Genomic DNA, 18072 nt, shown 5'->3' with positions numbered 1-18072 from the left:
GCTTTGTTTTTACATTTTACCCTGCACCATGACCCCAACTGAAATGTTTTGTTTTTGTTTAGTTTTTTATCTCAGCCAGGCTGAAGGCCAGGGACGGAGATTATATTTTTGGGCCCGTGTGTTTGTCTGTTTGTGTGTGTGTGCATGCATGCATGAATCCTGAGCTAATCTCACAAACTGCTGGACTAATCAGCGGCAAACCACAGGAGAAATACGACCCCAAATTCTTCACATTGGCCTCACTGTGGCACTAGGCTATAGCAGCCTCCTTTATATTAGTTTTTTGTATTTTTTCCAGCCGATTTTGTCCAAAACCTACACAAATCACTGGTCAGTAGCCTACCTCTGGAATCATGTGATAAACATGTATCATACAGATTCTTTATATTCCATATCGATTGGCTTCTAAAGTTTGTAGGAGGGGCCTAACGTTAAAAAGTCTGGATTTGAATCACATATTGAGGGGCTTCTAAACAATTTAGAGCCAAAAGCAACTTAGACCCAAGGGGGGTCACAAATGTGACAAAAGTCACAGTTCCAGAAACATCCTTCTATTTATTTTTTTTACACATTTTCACCAAGTTAGGTACACGTGATCACGTAAATGGTGACAATGAGTGCCAAACTCAGGAGGGGCCCATTTCTTTCAAATTGTCATAAATCATGAGCAAAACATCCAATCAATCCCAAATTTCACCCAAGGCACACACCTGTGCCCATGGCCATGGGGGTGCCAAAATGAAAAAGCTTGTGCAGAACTGTATGTGGTCTATTTCCCCCCATGGCTTCCTCTGGTCTGGACGGCTGCTCTGTGTAGGCCACCCGTCCCGATGGAGATATCGGGACGGGTTTCTAGTTTGTTTTGTTTTTCAGTTCACTGTGCCCTTGCTTAAAGGTAAAATTAATTTGATCATAAGTTATATTAACAAGAATGGCAAAGTCTTTCTCAAACTCATCAGCAGACCATTCCTTGCACCGGAGTGGAGAATAACATTAAGCCTTCTCTAGATAAATGAAGGCTAATACAGTTTGTCTTGACAGGCAGATAAATGGTGCCTCAGTCATTGACTGGTGAGCGCAGGTTATGCAGTAAGTGGGACTTCTCCAATGGTTATTTCTCTATAGGGTTTATTCCACCCACCTCCACAGTCCCTAGTGGCTCAGTGGCCCTCATCACAGAGGGCCCTGTTCTTACACAGTAGTTCTGCTGTGACCCCTATATAGACACATACACAGATAGATTGTCTATATATCTACAGGCCACTACATACATATTAAGTTAACATATCTATATATGTACAGGCCCCTGCATATATAAACAGAATCTATAGCTACAGTTCTCTGCATAGATACAAAAACTGAATATTTAAGCATCTACAGGCCCCTACAAAGAAAAACAGTTGACATACCTATCTATATTTCTATGACCTCCAACAAGCTATGTACACAAATGAAGAGATACCTTGACATTAATTTATGTTTTCTCTTTATTTTTGTTCTTTATTTTTTATTTTGCCAGACACTATTGATAGCAGTAACCACTGATTTCAATGAACAATGCTAGAATGCTAAGAAACTGCTGACTGGAAAGCCAACGCCATATTGTGGCATATGATGAGACAAATGTTGAAATTGTCAAGGTATCACTTTAAAATCTGTCTCTACTTCTGACTCTCATCACATCAACAGAGCAAGAACTATTACTGCAACACCATCCAATTGTTCTAAAACAGTAAACAAAGTGTTATATTGTTCTTTTTCTTTGGTATAAACAGTCCTGAAAGCAAACAAAATAAATGTTTAACCAAATTACCCACAGCAGACTAGAGTCGAGTTCACTAGGCTACACCCACACTGATACGTATTAATTTTAAAACAGAAACAAATTCCGTCCACACGAGCGTTTTAGCACCATTTCAGAAATTATCTGTGTCCATACTACACGCCTGAAAACTCATATCACATTTGACAGCCCTTTGACAACAAATGGGGAAGGTACTGTAGGTATAGCAAATGTCATGTGTTTTAGTCTAACTTGTTGAAGCCTAACCGAATTTCTGTCTGTGATTCCCATAGGTTTCAATGCAGATTCTTGCCACTGAGATGTGATGCTCACCTTTCATATCCATAACAATGACCGAGAAAGAAACATAAAATAAAATAATAAAAATACAAATAAAATAGAATATCTAAAAAAAACAGTTAGCTCCAGTGTGGGTGAATATGAACATGGATATGTGAAACAGACACATAGATAAACACAGTGCTTTACAACAACAAACCACAGGGATAAGAGAAACAGACAAAGGCTGTCCAGTTGTTGGCATGTTCAAAGGTTCAACCAGAAGCGAAGTAAACTATATAAAAAGATAACAAATTCTTAAGTCAAGAAAAGAAATTGCAGAACAGAGCTCAACAGACCACACAGTTCAGACAGAAAGAAACAGGAAAGAGAGTGTGACATCTTGTTTCACTGAATGAGACAGAAGAGAAGTCTTTGTTCTTAAAAGACTGGATAGTCTGAGTCTCCCAGTTGAGTTGATCAGCATCAGCTATCCACCTCCATTTTGTTTATCAGGTTGACCTGTTGAAATTCTATTCAAATGTTATTATCCTCACCACCTGACTCTGTTCACATCAGTCAGTCGTTCATCTCACAACAATCCAGAGATTGAACAATCTCCCTAGTGGAACATTCCCAGAGGCCTTGGCTCACTGGTTGACATGGGGCCTCAGAGCTTGGTACAGCCCCTCGAAGGTTGGTCGATCTGTGATGTCACGAGCCCAACAACGCATCATTAGCTCAAAGAGAGAGGGAGGGCAGAGGGGAGGGGCATACAGGAAGATCTGAAAGAAAGCAGAAAGAAGTAGACTGAATTATTCGATCAGATCAGATTTCTTTATACACGGGGATGAACCAGGCATGTTTTAAGACAAGATTATATCATTATATATGTTGTTAATTGTTAGAAATAAAAAATGAACAAATGACTAATAATTCTCATTAAATGTTAGCAATAAAATCTAAAACAAATGACTTCGGCTAAATGTCTGCAATTATAAACTGTTATATACATAGACAATGTAAGTGTATAAGACAATGTAACACTGTTAATGCTTATGATTTACCTGCACCCTAAAAAAAACAAATAAAATATCACTACCCTGCCTTTAACTTGGATCATCACACACACTCACACCAGCGAGACTCATAGCCATGACTTCTAACCTACAGTATAACCAACAATAACAGAAGATGATAATAGGGACAGTATAGAGCACTATACTGTTTGTTTCCCAAACAGTCGGTCACAACCGTTTTTTGGTCACAGACCCATTTAGTTTTTAATTATTATGATTTCAAAAGGTTTTCAAAATCCCCCCCCCCCCCCCATCACATTTGTTTTTAAATTTAAAACAAATGTAACCATTTCTCAGGAATTTTATAAATAAGAAATTCCATAAATCAAAAAAAAAGAAAAAATGAATTGTGAGCTTGTAGATGGCCGATTTTCACTAGTTTGGGTTCCGGTGAGATATCAAATTTCTCTTTTGGTTCTCAAGCTAAAAAGTTTGTGAACCCCTGGTATAGAGGCTATACAGGGTCCCTTTGTACCCATGCACCCCTTGCTACAGTATGTGGGGGGTGTTTATTTCAACTTGCCTGTCTGCCCTGGTTCCTGAAGAACTCTCCAGTGTTCTCTATGACCTGTTCATCTGACAGCAGACTGTACGGCTGCTCCTTGCACAGGGTGAAGATCTCCCACAGAGTCACTCCAAATGCCCACACGTCACTAGCTGTGGTGAACTTTCCCTGGGGGGGTAAAACAGACAGTGATATCTGTATTAAATCACTTTCCACTACAGCCATCCTGTCATCTGGGACCCCCACCCCAGAAAAAAATGGAAATATAATTAAATGTGAAGCCTATTATTTGCAACCCAATTACTCTTATCCCTGAATTATACTTGGTTGAGTGCAGTGTTGCACACCGATAACAGCCAATCTACAAGCTCACAACACATTGCGCTGACACGTTGTGAACTTGTAGATCTGCTATTTTCACAGTGGCGCACGCACAACTAAATAAATCAGTGTTGCTTTCTTTGTCTTTTACAAGTCTAAAACAGAGCTACAGTACGTATGCCTATCCAGCACTTACTAATTATAGTGTAGCCTATCTAGGGCTGTAGGGAATATCTTTCTTCAAAATGTAGATATTCTGAGCATTTTATGAATTACTTAATTGGCCAATAAAAACAAATCTTCACAGAAGCAAACACATTATGGTAAATATGTGAAGTCATGTCTCGATAACTAATCACATTGGACACGTTATATACATTTTCTCACTGTAAAAAAAATGGCAACCTTAAAGGTAGGGTAAGTGATATTTTTGGGATTTGTTTAGTTTTTTAGTTAAAAAGGTTAAAGTACTATATTCTGATAGTAATCATTGCTACAGAGCGTTTGTTCGGTCACAGGGGTCTCTCCAGCTCTTTAGTAAACAGAATATAGTACATTTTCAGGTAGGTGACAAAATGTAAGCCAATCGGGAGAGAGCACTGAAAATGTATTTTGTGTTTAATAAGCTGGATGAGAGACTCCTTTTACTGAACAAACTCTATAGCAATGAGTACGATCAGAATATAGAGCTATTTAACACTTATTTTAACCAAAGTAAATCACTTACCCTACCTTTAACAAGTGATTATTACTCGCTCCCTTCCACCTTTCCTCACCAATAGGATGCTCTCCCAGGCCATCCATCGTATAGGTAACACCGCTCTGCCCTGGATGCGGTAATAGTCACTGCTGTAAAGGTTCCGGCTCATTCCAAAGTCAGCTATCTTGATGGTGAGCCGGCGATCCACCAGGCAGTTCCTGGTGGCCAGATCACGGTGGACGAAGTTCAGAGAAGCCAGGTACTTCATCCCAGAAGAGATCTGCACCGACATGTGGAGCAGGTCTGATAGACTGCAGAGAGAGAGAGAGAGAGAGAGAGAGAGAGAGAGAGAGAGAGAGAGAGAGAGAGAGAGAGAGAGAGAGAGAGAGACGGAGGGAGAAAGAGAGAGAGGGGAGAGTGGAAAGGTGCAGAAAGGTGTTGTTAGCTTGGAAATTATTTTTGTCAAGTGACAAGTGAATTTGTGCAACAAAGTATAAATGAGGTTTTAAGCTAAGCTAAGTTAACTGCTCCATGACATAGACTTTGACTTTGACATCTTTATTGATAGATTAGACCCCTCCACTCCGGGTTTATTTCTCAATACTAACCCGCTCCCCATTGATTATCCATTGCATAACAGTGACCTACAGTATCAGGGAAAGAACGGGGCAAAATTACATTAATAGGTGCGCCACAAAGTCAGCACAGCAACCACCTGGGTAAATAAAGATTAAACAATAGCATGTGGATACATTGTGTGTACAGTATGTAACGTGTATGTACCTGACTGAAGGTATGTTGTTAGCATGTGTTAGCGTGCTCTCTATCTCGCGCTGTGACAGGAACATGTTGAGGTCACCATTCTCCATGTACTCTGTGACCATGCACAGCGGGTCTGACGACACACACACGCACAGCAGCTGGATGATGTTGGGGTCATTGAGACGCGACATGATCTTTATCTCCTTGAGAAAGTCATTCCTGAGATAGACAGACAGACAGACAGAAGAGAGGAGAGGGAACGTATTAACAATATCTCTATTGTTTGATTCGTGAACCAGCTCAGTGGCCATGAGGTTAAAGTGTCCGCCCTGAGACTGGGAGGTCAGGGTTCAATCCTTATAAAAATGGTACCCAATGCCCAAGTCCCTGTGGCATACTAGTCAACTAGTGTAATGTGCAGGGGGTGTACTTGTACATCAAGCTGCTCATGCTACAGAAACAGAAGATAGACTCTTGACCTTGGCTCAGGAACCACACACACACACACTCACACACACACACACACACACACACACACACACACACAAAACAATGTACCTGGCTTGGCTGGTGGCGTCCGCCCTCAGTTGTTTGACAGCCACTAGAACAGGTCTGCCGTCTCTGTCGGGAAGTGGGGAGCCCTCCCCTAGGAACTCTGGGAGACCCTCTGCCTCACACAGATGGACCTAGAACCCAGAGATGGAAAGTTACACAATGCCTTTACTTCTACTGAACTCTCTGCTCTTTATTGTCTTAAAAAAAAAGTTAATCTAGCGGAGGTGCAACAGTTAATCAAACTGATCGATTTAATTAATTATAAAAAAAATCTTGTTTATTGATAATTTAGTAAAATTATCTATTAGCAATAGATTCAAAGTAATTGATAGAGTAATCGCTAAGGAAAAAATCAACATTTTCAGCCCTAAAATCTAGCTCCATGGGACGCCTGCCGGCCTAGCGGTCCAGGCACACCACATACGCTGGTAATCCAACTTGACAGCGTGTCGCGGGTTCGACTCACAATCCCGACGACCTTTGCTGTGTGTCACCCCCCCCATCTCTCTCCCCATTTCCTGTCAGCCTACTTTCCTATCAATAAAGGCAGAAAAAGTCCCCAAAGATATCTTTAAAATCTAACTCCACCTCCTTTCCTCACCTCGCCAAACTGTCCCTCCCCCAGCTTCTCTCGGAACACCAGCTGTGTGCGTGGGAACTCTGCGGCGGAGATGTCCTTCCGGGTGAGCGAGTCCACGGTGAGGGCAGGTACGGCGTACATGTTGCTACCGGTAACGCCCTGCAACCGCACGATGTCCGTCTCCGCATAATGGGGGGCGTTGCTGTGGAAACACTGGTGCGGGGTACACTGGGTGACATCGGGTTCAGCGTAGCCCCCTCCACATGCTGCCAGTGGTGGTGGTGGGCAGATTGGTGGTGGAGTATGGGAAAGACACAAAGCCATTACTTTCACAGGGGTCCTTGAGGGGGTTCCAGGGGGTCCACAGCCAAATCAGTTTAACCAATTTAAACCTATATACTTAAAAAAAGAAATTAAACATTTGGAATATTTTTTTAACATTTTAACAACACAAATCGTATTGAGGGTGCCCGGCACTAAATCTTTTCAGAAGGGGGTACTTGACAAGAAAACATTTGAGAATCACAGAGGTACCTGGTAATCTTTGCTGAAAGTTTTGGTCAGTAAACTTGTTTGCTTGTATAGAAGAGTGTTCTTTACAGTAACTATGATATTATACTGTACTTTGGTGCTGCCAGTGGTAGCTAGTTGTACCCATAATCACAGTAACAAACTCCCTCTGCTTTATTAAAGCGCACCATTAAATCCCTGTGCTTAAAGTGAAGACGTAGTCTAAAGGATGAAGCCACACCTTTCAGCTCTTACCACGCAGCCAGCCTGAAGTCATGTGACAGGAAGTGAGCAGGAGCCGGTCATAGAAAGGGTTACCAAGTAGAAGGGCTGGAAAAGTAAACGTGAAAGGAATAGAGGGAGACGAGGACAGGAAAAGGCAGAGTATAAAGAATAGAAACTAGAAAATGTGCTCCTCGGAGCACAAGTCTCCGCCAGCAGACCCGTGCTATTTTAATCAAATGAAATCACTTACCCTATCTTTAACCATAGTTTTCTGGGAATGTTCTAATTCTTACTTAAAATAGAACATGTTACTATATCATAGCAATGATATCGTCTTCGTTTTTTGTCATTTAGGGATTCTTTGTCTCTGTTTAGTGTTCTTTGTCTCTGTTTCTTAGCTTTGGCCTTCTGCGCCTTTGCTTCTTCATCAGGTTTCAGACGATGATTTGCTGCTTCTTCAGTTTGCGTAATGGGAGTTAGTTTCATTGTGTGATCTCAGCTGTGATGTCTGTTTGTACTGGAAAGTACTGTTCCTGTCTAAGCTATTTATATATTTATATTACATATTGTGATGTCACGTGAAACTTGACCAATGTTAGGTGTTCTCACACGCACGGACGGGTGATTTGTACTGGAAGGTACTGTTCCAATCAAGACTGATTGATCCTGTCTTACCTCACTTCAAAAAACAGGATTTTTGAAGTGACACACCTATTTATAGGATTTTATTTCGTCATACGTCTCGCTAGCCAATCAAAAGCATTGGTGACAACATATTGTCACGTGTCACGTTAGCTTGGCTAGGGGGGGGGGGGGACACACAGCGGGACAGAACGAAAACATACTCTCCACCTCTGGCGGAGACAAAAAGCGTAGCGAGAGAAACACGGAGAAAGAATGAGAAGAATTGAGATGTGACAGGATTCAAGAACACTGGAGGAGGAGTAGGAGGAGTAGAGGAGGACAAGAAAGAAAAAGGATAGAGTTAGCTAAAAAAGATAGAGGGGTTAATAGATAGAGAAGGAGACAGAGATAAAAGATGCATAACAGGTCATGCAGATACTATGGTTAACACAGCCTGACAAAGACAGCAGTAAAGCCTGAGTTATACTTTGTTGAACGGTGGTATCGCACACCTAAAAAGTGCCGATCTACTAGCTCACAACACAACCTTGATGCATCATACGATTGAGTATAAATTAAGTATTACCGCCTGGACATTACATCAAAGATCGTGATTTATATTTCAAACCAACAAAGTATGTTTTTATTTTCCGTTATACACACACACACACACACACACACACACACACACACACACACACACACACACACACACACACACACACACACACACACACACACACACACACACACACACACACAATAGAGGTGGAGATGACTGACAGTACACATGTAAACAAAACAAGCATGTAATCCATGGTAAGATGAGACAAGCTTTCATTTTCTACTTGAAGATCATGGACCGACTGGGCTGACCACCAGTGACTTGTACTAGCCACATGGTTGAAGCTAAATATCCTGTCAGAGGGCTTCAAAATGTCCACCAGGAGGCGTAGTAGAACAGTTCCGTTTCTCAATGAGCAGGAATACAAGATATTGTATCTCCTTAGTGCTCCTCAGATATGTATGATGTAGTATCTGTAGTATGTTTTTCTGCACTGTCCCATAGCACTAAATGTGAGGTAATACCATGCCCGTACCATAGGTGAGCACAAATGCCTGCATATTTCCAGCACCAATTTAACAGAGAAAACAGTATACAGTTATTGTACCTGTAGAACATTGTCGTTCTGGTCAGAATTTCCATTAAGAGTTTATTTACCTGAGGCCTCGGCGCTCTGTGACAGTTCTGGAAGTTTATTCCTGAGTGCCGCAGGGTTCTGGTATTGTGGGTCCAACAGGAACACTCTCTCATAGTGAGGATCTGTCTGAGCCGAGCCTAGTCAGTGGATAAATGAGTGAAGAATGGATGTACAGTAGCAATGAATGAGTGACACAATACAGTAAGAATGCCTTCTCAGTGAACCATCAGGGTTTAAAGAACCATTTTCCAAAACCCTCACTTTTGAGGAAACCATTGAATTCCATTGATTTCAGTATAATATGAAAATCTGGCATCATGCCAGCTTTGTTTGTGATGTGTAAAAAAGCAAAAAGCCGGCCTAATGACAGATAGCAGATATACAAGCTCATAGCGTGTCACTTCGTACCTATGAGCTTGTAAATCTGCAATTTTTAAAGAATTTTCAACATTTGTGACAAATCTTTGAATACATATATATTTTTAAAGCGAACATTTTTAACTCAAATCTTTGCTTTCGGGGGGTCCCTGGAACAACATATTTTGAGATGGGGGTCCACGGCCAAATACATATAATTTTGGGGATCCTTGAAATGAAAAGGTTTGAGCACCACTGATATAGCAACATTTTTTTTTCCAGAAAACTGTTAGGATTTAGAAGACATTTGTAGAATCGCCTCAGGTCTTAACGGGTTAAACTGTAGTACCTGTGGGTGCAGGGCCAGAGCGGGGGGGCACAGGAGGGGTCTGGAGGATGATGGTGTCACTGCAGGAGGACAGACGAACTGTCACGTCCTCCTCTAGGATGCGACGAGGAGCCTGGAGGGAGGGGAGAGAGGTGGGAGAGGAAACAGGCTGATTGATTGATGCATATACGTACAGGACCATATATTTGTATGCATCTGTCAAAAGGATAGAACCCCAAAAAAGCTCAAGAGCTTATTTCCATTGTGGTTCTTTGAGCGCAAATGTGCGTGTAAACTGAATGCCATGATCTGTTACAACAAGGCTAATTGACGGGTTGGTTAAGTTAAGTGGGGTATGCAAAACAACATGGATGACAAAGCATTTAAGTTCTGAGGAGTTCTGAGGAGTCGAGGAATGTCAAGTCCCGGTCTCCAGAAAGCACCAGCCACCCCTTCACCAAATGAACCCTAGTGTCCCTATTCTGGTCATGTCATAATAGGCGAACATTTGGCAAAATAGGTGAACATTCTGCGAAAAATGGCGAAATTCAGCAAAAATAGCAGAGTACAAGCTCACAACGCGCCATGAGTTGCAAACTTGAAGATTGGCTATTTTTGCTATCTGACGTACAATGAGGTGTACATTGTTAAAGTGGTTTATGGCATTACCTTCTCCAGAACTTTGCAGACATACTGGCACCACAGGATGAGAAAGATTATGACAACCAATAGCAGGATGATCGTCACCAGGCAGCCAATCAGGATGGGCGTGTTCCCATCATCTGTCTGATCAGTGGCTGAGGGGCTAGTTGCTATTGAGACATGGGCGACAGGTTAGAGATGAACAAACAGGAATACATGGAAACCTTTCCCTGTATCAGTATCAACTGATTCTGACTATCAATGCTAATGATACTAACAAGCTATACAATATGTAGGCTAGCTGATGTTAGCTATGGCAAATGCTTGGTTAAGAGGGGAAAAAAACCTGTCCCTTCAAGGTAACTCTTTACAATATGGTAAATCTGTGAGTTCTTACCAGCATTTGGTGTGGTTACAATGGGGCTGTGTTCACTTGACCAAGTGGGGGTGGTTACTGGGGACATCTGTGTTGGACCTACGGTGTCCTCTGCAAGACAAAAACAGTTGAGGAAGGCTAACCAGAATGTTTACTGAAAAGTTAATGAAAATAAATAATTTGTGTGTGTCTGTGTGTGTCAGTTACTCTATGCGTACTTCTGTGCCCGCCTGTACCTGACTGAAAGGAGATTTCGCTGAACATCATCCAGACATCAGCGAAGAAGAAGCGACAGCGCAGGGCTTTGGCCGTCCTACGGTTTAACGGCACTGTGACATAGCGCGCACTGGGGTTCCGGTCATCCAATACCGTACGGAACTCCACTGGCTCCGCCTCCCAGCCTGCAATAAGGCGGGGCTTAAACCAACAGGAAACTGAGGAGAAGATCTTGACCCCTCTGGAGAACATGTTGTTACTGTGGACCTATGGGGAGGGAAGAAGGGATGGGAGAGGATGGATAGATAGAGAGAAAGAGGGTGTTTATCAATGATGAATGATAAAAATCAATTAATAAATCAATGAATGATAACTGACATATTTTCAGCAATCAATCAATGAATCTATCAATCAATCTATCTATTCATATGTAGATCTCTCTCTCTCTCATACCTTCATGGAAGTAAAGTTCCTCTGTCTGTTGAAGACAAACTCCATCTCTACGTATCCCATGGTTCCTATTGAGTCATTCCTCCAGCCCAGGTAGTCGTAGCCGGGCCAGACGAAATATTGACGCGTCAACAGGAAGTCATCTTGACCAATCACACCATCTGTAAGCTGGCCCAGCCCCCCAGACAGCTTCCTGTTGGCAGAGACAGCCGTCAGTCAGGAGCAGAGGTTATTAATCGATCGATTAATTTATTTAAACAAATATTTTAACAATAGATTAAATCAAGTTCAAGTGTTGCACCCATAGTGTGTGTGTGTGTGTGTGTGTGTGTGTGTGTGTGTGTGTGTGTGTGTGTGTGTGTGTGTGTGTGTGTGTGTGTGTGTGTGTGTGTGTGTGTGTGTGTGTGTGTGTGTGTGTGTGTGTGTGTGTGTGTGTGTGTGTGTGTGTGTGTGTGATAGAGAGAGAGAGATCCACCTCCTCTCGACCACTCCATCATATGTCGAGTCGTTGAGGCTGGCAATAGGGAATCCTGGTGGCATCATCAACTGACCCTCTGGAGCACTATAGGAGATCAGCCCATCTAGAGAGAGAGAGAGAGAGAGCGAGAGAGAGAGAATTTAGAGATTATCTTCTAAATATACTGTATGTTTGTGCATACAGTGGTGCTTGCTTTGTTTGTTTGTGCTTTTCAGAAATGCACAAATTATAATAATTATCATGATAATTATTATTATTATTATTACCACCATTTAAGGCTATCTTGTGCTTTCCAAACATTTCGAAAATAGCATATATTCGAAATGCATATGCATATATACCGATATACAGTAATTATACAGTATTTTTGTACGTGCTTATAATGACAAAAATAAAACAAAATAGGGCTGCCATGGGTTGAAAGTGGTTAACCAATGAAAAATCTTATAAACCCATTAGATCCATGGAACCAGTTTTCCCTTTTCTTTTCCATGTCTTTAAAATTCATGGTTTTGGACATTTCCGGCCGACAGTAACAGTGAGGTGTCTAATGTGGTAGGAGGGAAGAGAAGACAGAAGAGTTCAAAAGAGGACAGCAAGGAGGGCAAAGGGTAGACTGTGGTTCTCTTTTGCACACATTTCTGGTAAGTGATAAGAGTGTCCTGCTGAGTATAGTGAAACATGTCACAACACACACACGCACACGCACACGCACACGCACACACACACACACACACACACACACACACACACACACACTCTCACACACACACACACACACACACACACACACAGACACACACGCGCGCACACATCAACACCGTAATCACCACAACCAGGTGCCCTGATACTTGCTTTTTTGTACAAAACATTCCACCAACTCTTTCACAACATGATATTTTGAGAATCTTCATGCAGGTGTCAGCAATGTGTGTGTGTGTGTGTGTGTGTGTGTGTGTGTGTGTGTGTGTGTGTGTGTGTGTGTGTGTGTGTGTGTGTGTGTGTGTGTGTGTGTGTGTGTGTGTGTGTGTGTGTGTGTGTGTGTGTGTGTGTGTACCTTCCCAGGGACATCCATACAGCTCAACTCTCATACAGACAGTGGTGGACAGCTTGGTGACGGGAATCAGTCTGACATAGCGGGTGATGACTGGAGGCCGTAGGTCTTTAATGACTGAAGCATAGGCATTGACGTTGGCTTCCATTACCTTCAATGGTCAGGAAAAAAGGATAGAGTATGTAGAATATGTAGTGTGTATACATACATACACCATACATTCAACTATACTATTTCAATATGCGTTATAATTGATCATTTTTTGTATTTTCAGATAGCTACAATGAACAGAAAGACGAGAATGGTGGGAGAGAGGTGGGGGATGACATGCAGTAAATAATCTGGGGTCAGATTTGAACCTGGGCCAGCTGTGGGAAGGAATATTAGCTATAGCCTATTTATGTGGTATAGTATGTGCTCTTATTTTTGACTCTACCTGTGATTCTCTGAAGACGTTTTTACATAGAAAAGGCTGTTTTATATGTATTGTCATTCATATCATACATTAAGTGCAACATTCACCAATAGTTTTGTGTACAGTGGCCAAGACTGAGATTACATTGTTTATTGTACTACACTGTAGCTTGAGATACAAACTTCAACATCACAGTGAGTAGTGTTTAATAACAGTGTAATAATAGAACCAAAAATTCCTGTGAGGAAGTGAGACTTCCTCTACCTAAAAGTAGAGAGAGAAAGTGGGTGAGTGAGTGAGTGAGTGAGTGAGTTGTTTGGTTGCTACTATATATGTCTATGAAATTAATTCAAGGACCCCAACGGAAACAAGTCCGCAAGGACATTTTTGGTGGGACCTTTTAGACAAAAGTATTATAAATGTAACTGTGTCGTTTTACATTCTTTTGCCTAATAAAAATGTCAATCAATCAATCAATCAAGTGAGTGAGTGAGTGAGTGAGTGAGTGAGTGAGTGAGTGTGTGCGTGTGCGTGCGCGTGCGTGTGTGTGTGTGCATGCATTTGGGAGTGAGGGCAACATCCTCATGGTTAGGTTGTTTTATTACATTTGAGGCAGCTCATCAGAGCACGTATACTGTAGCTGTGCTCTGGTTCATCTCCCTCTGACCCTGACATGATTGATGGTTCTGTCTTCTAACATCCTCAACACCTGACCTTTGGCAGAACAAAGCAATGCTCTCCCTGTGTATGTTAGCTCGCTTCAAAGTGCCATTGTTCAAGGTATTTAACCCCCAACAGCTCGTTTGGACCAGCTCGGTCAGCCTACGATGGGAAACGAAGGTGGCAACTGTTGACACACGCATGACATGGTGTTTAATGGTGTGCTAATGGCGTAGCCAGTGGATGCTGAGGTCACCAGGAAGTGCCCTATAAGTCATTTCTTGTGGTAGAAGTTTGAATGACCAGAAATGGCTCATAATGAAACATTAGCACACAAAAAAGCCAAGCTCTTTTCTTTCCGTCCTTCCTCTTTCACCTATTCTTTTCTCAACTTAAATGTTTATCAAATTAACACATTTCCTCCTTCGCTTTTTCCCCTCTTTCTTCTTGTCAGTTTTAACCACATGAGCACTAGCATCCCTATTATGGGGATGACATAATAGGATGACGTTCGGCAAAGGTATTTGATCAACAAGCTCAAAATGCGTCACAACACGATGCAATGTGAACTTATAGATCGGATATTTTTGGCAAAAACATCCCCTGTCAAGTGACAAGATGCATTGAAGGAGGCATGAGCTCGGCCTTGGGCTCCCTAGGCTGTGGGGGGAGGGTAGCGCCCAGGATCACTTAGAAAATTGGCACCGGGTGAAAAAAGGGTTACAAAATCGTGGGATAAAAAAACAAAAACAAAAAAAAAAGGATACTGTATACAATAGGGCAGGGGTCTTCAATATTTTTCAGGCCAAGGACCCCCTAGCTGAGAGAGATGAAGCAGGGACCCCCACGTATATTGCATAAAATTGTGTTGTAGATTAAACTTTTTCATAGATTTCATAGATAGCTTCATAGACTTCATTGACAGCACTATCATGTTGGATTCATGTTAACCACTTAAACCCTCAATACTTAGTAAACTTGACCTTTCACTCTGTAGTCTGCTCTTTTTTCCCTCTACACTAAACCTCTTTGCTGAGAATAGCCGATTTACAAGCTCACAACGCCTCGCAGTGCTAGGCGTTGTGAGCTTGTAGATCTGTAGACCCCTGCAGTAGGGTTTAAGTGGTTAGAGTTCTTACATGTTGCATTTACATCCCAGTTATGAGCACGTTTTAAATACATGAGTGTGACAGAGGTTTCTATACCTCAAAAGCAAATCTCTGTGGGACTTTGAGATATGTTTATCATCTATTCTCCATCCCTCCCTCCCTCCCTCCCTCCCTCTCCCTCTCCCTCTCCTCTCACCTTGTTGCCCAGTCTATTTCTCCAGGACCTCCAGCTCAGACCATCTCTGCTGTAGTTGAGGCGGTAGGCACGGGCAAACTCATTCCCTGAGCTCCTGGCGAATCGCCCCTGGGTCCCCACTATTGTTAGGAATGTCAGCCTTCCCAGGTCCACCTACAGGGACACACGGACAGGGTTTAATTATGTGATAAAAGACATGGTATGTTCTGTGATGATGTGCTACGATATGATGATGTGCTGTGATGTGTTATGATGTGCAGATAATCATCACAATCACAATCACAATCACAATCACAATCACAATCACAATCACAATCACAATCACAATCATAATCATAATCATAATCATAATCATATTCATAATATAGTCCCCACTCATTTGGGGTATTTTTTGTCACTGTGCAATTGCACGTACGTGCTAACTATTGGGAGCAGTTGGCACTATTAATACAGCACACAGGGAGCAGTTAGGGGTTAAGTGTCTTGCTCAGGGCCACTTTGATACTAGGCAGTGTCTAGACTAGGCTAATCTCTCAAGAACAGATTCAGAGCTACGCTACTGAATCTGTCGAGAGCCCCGTTCAGAACGTGTGCGCGTTAGCTTACAAGTGAGCGTGCCTTCAGATCAGGAAGCAGACTCAGAGTGAGGACCGCCTGCCGCTCCAAGCCGCCCCGGCGGGGGCCGCGCACCGAATGTTTGAGCATGCCCGGTCGCACGGACTCAGAGACACACAGACATCCAGCAGTGCACAGCGCACCGAGATTTCATTAGAATTTCTTCTTTCTTTTTCTTTTCTTTTTTTTACTGTTGAGCGACCCGGTTTCAGCGGAGCATGGAGCGAGAGGTGCGCAAATCAACGCGAGCGACGGAGCGAAAGGGAGCGGAGCGCGGGGGGAATCAACGTGAGCGAATAGCGAGCGTGAAACCAGCCACCTGGAGCGCCGAGCGGCATTTCCACCCGCTCCGCTCCGCTCACGTGCTCTGTATGATATGATATGATACAGTATGACTGTCAGTTCATGCTGTACTATATACTATATGAAATATAACGCTGTATCAATCTGTACTATACGATAGTGCACAGACTAATAGTCTAGACAGAGTATATACAACACATAGACTAAAAAGGTACAAACCTGTAAGTATTGACTGTCTGATGTGTCTGAAGGGCACCAGGCTCCATCTCCCTCCTCACGGTTGAACCTGGACACATTAAGAATACAACAGTTCACTGAGTAAGACCGCATACTGTGTACCACAGTGGTTCTCAAACTTTTTCATGTCAAGGACCCCCAAATTAATACCCCATCTGAAAATATGTTGTGCCAGGGACCCCCATATAAGATTCCAAATCTTTCACATTTTTCCAAGATGTCTTGATGCTGATCTACAAGCTATGAGCTTGTAGATCTGCTATTTTCTAATAACCAATGTATGTAGGTTTAAAGTGGTTAAATAGATTTTGATGCTATACATTATAAACAGATTTTGCTGGGGACCCCCCTGGAACTCCCTCAATCTGCTATTCTGGGCCATGCTCGGCGGACGAAGGAGATTAACCCATTAAAACTGGGAAAGCATGTCATTTTACATTGCATTACATTTTGCATTGGCTATTAAAAAATAGCAGATATACAAGCTCACAGCGCGTCGTGCTGCTATTTTTGAACATTTTTCAAACATCTTGAAAGTGTGAAAACTACTGACTTAGAAGGCATCTTGTAGAAGCTGCCTCAGGACTTAAAGGGATAAATGAGGCTTCAGACAAACACATTAGGCACCATAATTGTACTGACCTGGCATACTGAGGGCCCGTGGTCTCATACCATTGGCTGGATGCTGTGATGTCATCATCTTTGATCCGGCCATCCTCCATGCCCAAGGCATAGCGACAGTGTGCTGCAACACACACACACACACACACACACACACACACACACACACACACACACACACACACACACACACACACACACACACACACACACATACGTGGGTTTATGCATAAGTATGATGATGATGAATGCACAAATAACATCAAGCAGAGTGTTTTACGCATGTTCTTATGATGTGATGCAATCTGTATATTGTTGCTGTCAGGTATATTTCAACTTGTCCAGTTTTTGTTTCCCATAAATGAATTACCTACTTCATCATACAAGAGTGTCACACAAAAGTAGCAAAAAGAGCAGATGTACACACTCACAATGCGTCACATCGTGGCGCGTTGTGAGCTTGAAGATCGGCTATTTTTACCATTTTAAAATGTTTTTAGAATAATAATAAAAAAGGAAAGGTTTTGGGGGTGTACCAGGGTCTATCTGTCCATAGGCTGCTGTGACGTGGAGGATCAGCAGCAGGAAGAGGTGCATGATGGTCCGCCGATCACACCAACACACACGCTACATCTCTGACAGAGAGAGAGAGAGAGAGAGAAAGAGAGAAGGGGTCGGGAGACAAACAGACAGATAGACAGGAGGAAATGGAAGGGGATTAATATCATTGTCATACCTTGAAATCCCAAATTGAAATACCCATTTCATTATGGATTATGAATGCAACAAGGTCACAGACGATAAGAATAAGAAAGACGGACTAATGCCTGGGCTGACAGCAAGACAGACTGGCTAGTAGACAGACAGAAGGATGGCCCGATAACAGCCAG

At 42.4% G+C, this 18072-nt stretch overlaps 1 protein-coding gene across 3 annotated transcripts in view; it reads right to left on the bottom strand.

Annotated features, from left to right (window-relative positions):
• Positions 1-554: 554 nt before the first annotated feature.
• The window catches only part of ddr2l (discoidin domain receptor family, member 2, like), a 30324-nt gene continuing 12806 nt past the window's right edge, over positions 555-18072 (bottom strand). Inside the window, exons 2-20 of one of the 3 annotated variants that reach the window (XM_080434058.1) lie at positions 17719-17817; positions 17204-17306; positions 16544-16610; positions 15407-15559; positions 13030-13177; positions 11970-12075; positions 11498-11687; positions 11065-11311; positions 10850-10939; positions 10480-10622; positions 9832-9943; positions 9146-9262; positions 7330-7404; positions 6586-6830; positions 5988-6115; positions 5451-5648; positions 4744-4978; positions 3665-3814; positions 555-2847 (exon numbers count right to left, since the gene is read on the bottom strand). In XM_080434058.1, the coding sequence (XP_080290184.1) occupies positions 2713-2847; positions 3665-3814; positions 4744-4978; positions 5451-5648; positions 5988-6115; positions 6586-6830; positions 7330-7404; positions 9146-9262; positions 9832-9943; positions 10480-10622; positions 10850-10939; positions 11065-11311; positions 11498-11687; positions 11970-12075; positions 13030-13177; positions 15407-15559; positions 16544-16610; positions 17204-17306; positions 17719-17779 (2703 nt within the window). In that variant the 5' untranslated portion in view covers positions 17780-17817 and the 3' untranslated portion in view covers positions 555-2712. Of the gene's footprint in view, positions 2848-3664; positions 3815-4743; positions 4979-5450; positions 5649-5987; positions 6116-6585; positions 6831-7329; positions 7405-9145; positions 9263-9831; positions 9944-10479; positions 10623-10849; positions 10940-11064; positions 11312-11497; positions 11688-11969; positions 12076-13029; positions 13178-15406; positions 15560-16543; positions 16611-17203; positions 17307-17718; positions 17820-18072 lie in introns of all 3 variants that reach the window. The other 2 variants (XM_080434059.1, XM_080434060.1) reach the window with 2 other exon arrangements.

Source organism: Gymnoscopelus braueri (assembly GCF_963280865.1).
Source record: "Gymnoscopelus braueri genome assembly, chromosome: 7".
Taxonomy (NCBI): domain Eukaryota; kingdom Metazoa; phylum Chordata; class Actinopteri; order Myctophiformes; family Myctophidae; genus Gymnoscopelus; species Gymnoscopelus braueri.
This window is presented reverse-complemented; position numbering and strand designations above follow the sequence as displayed.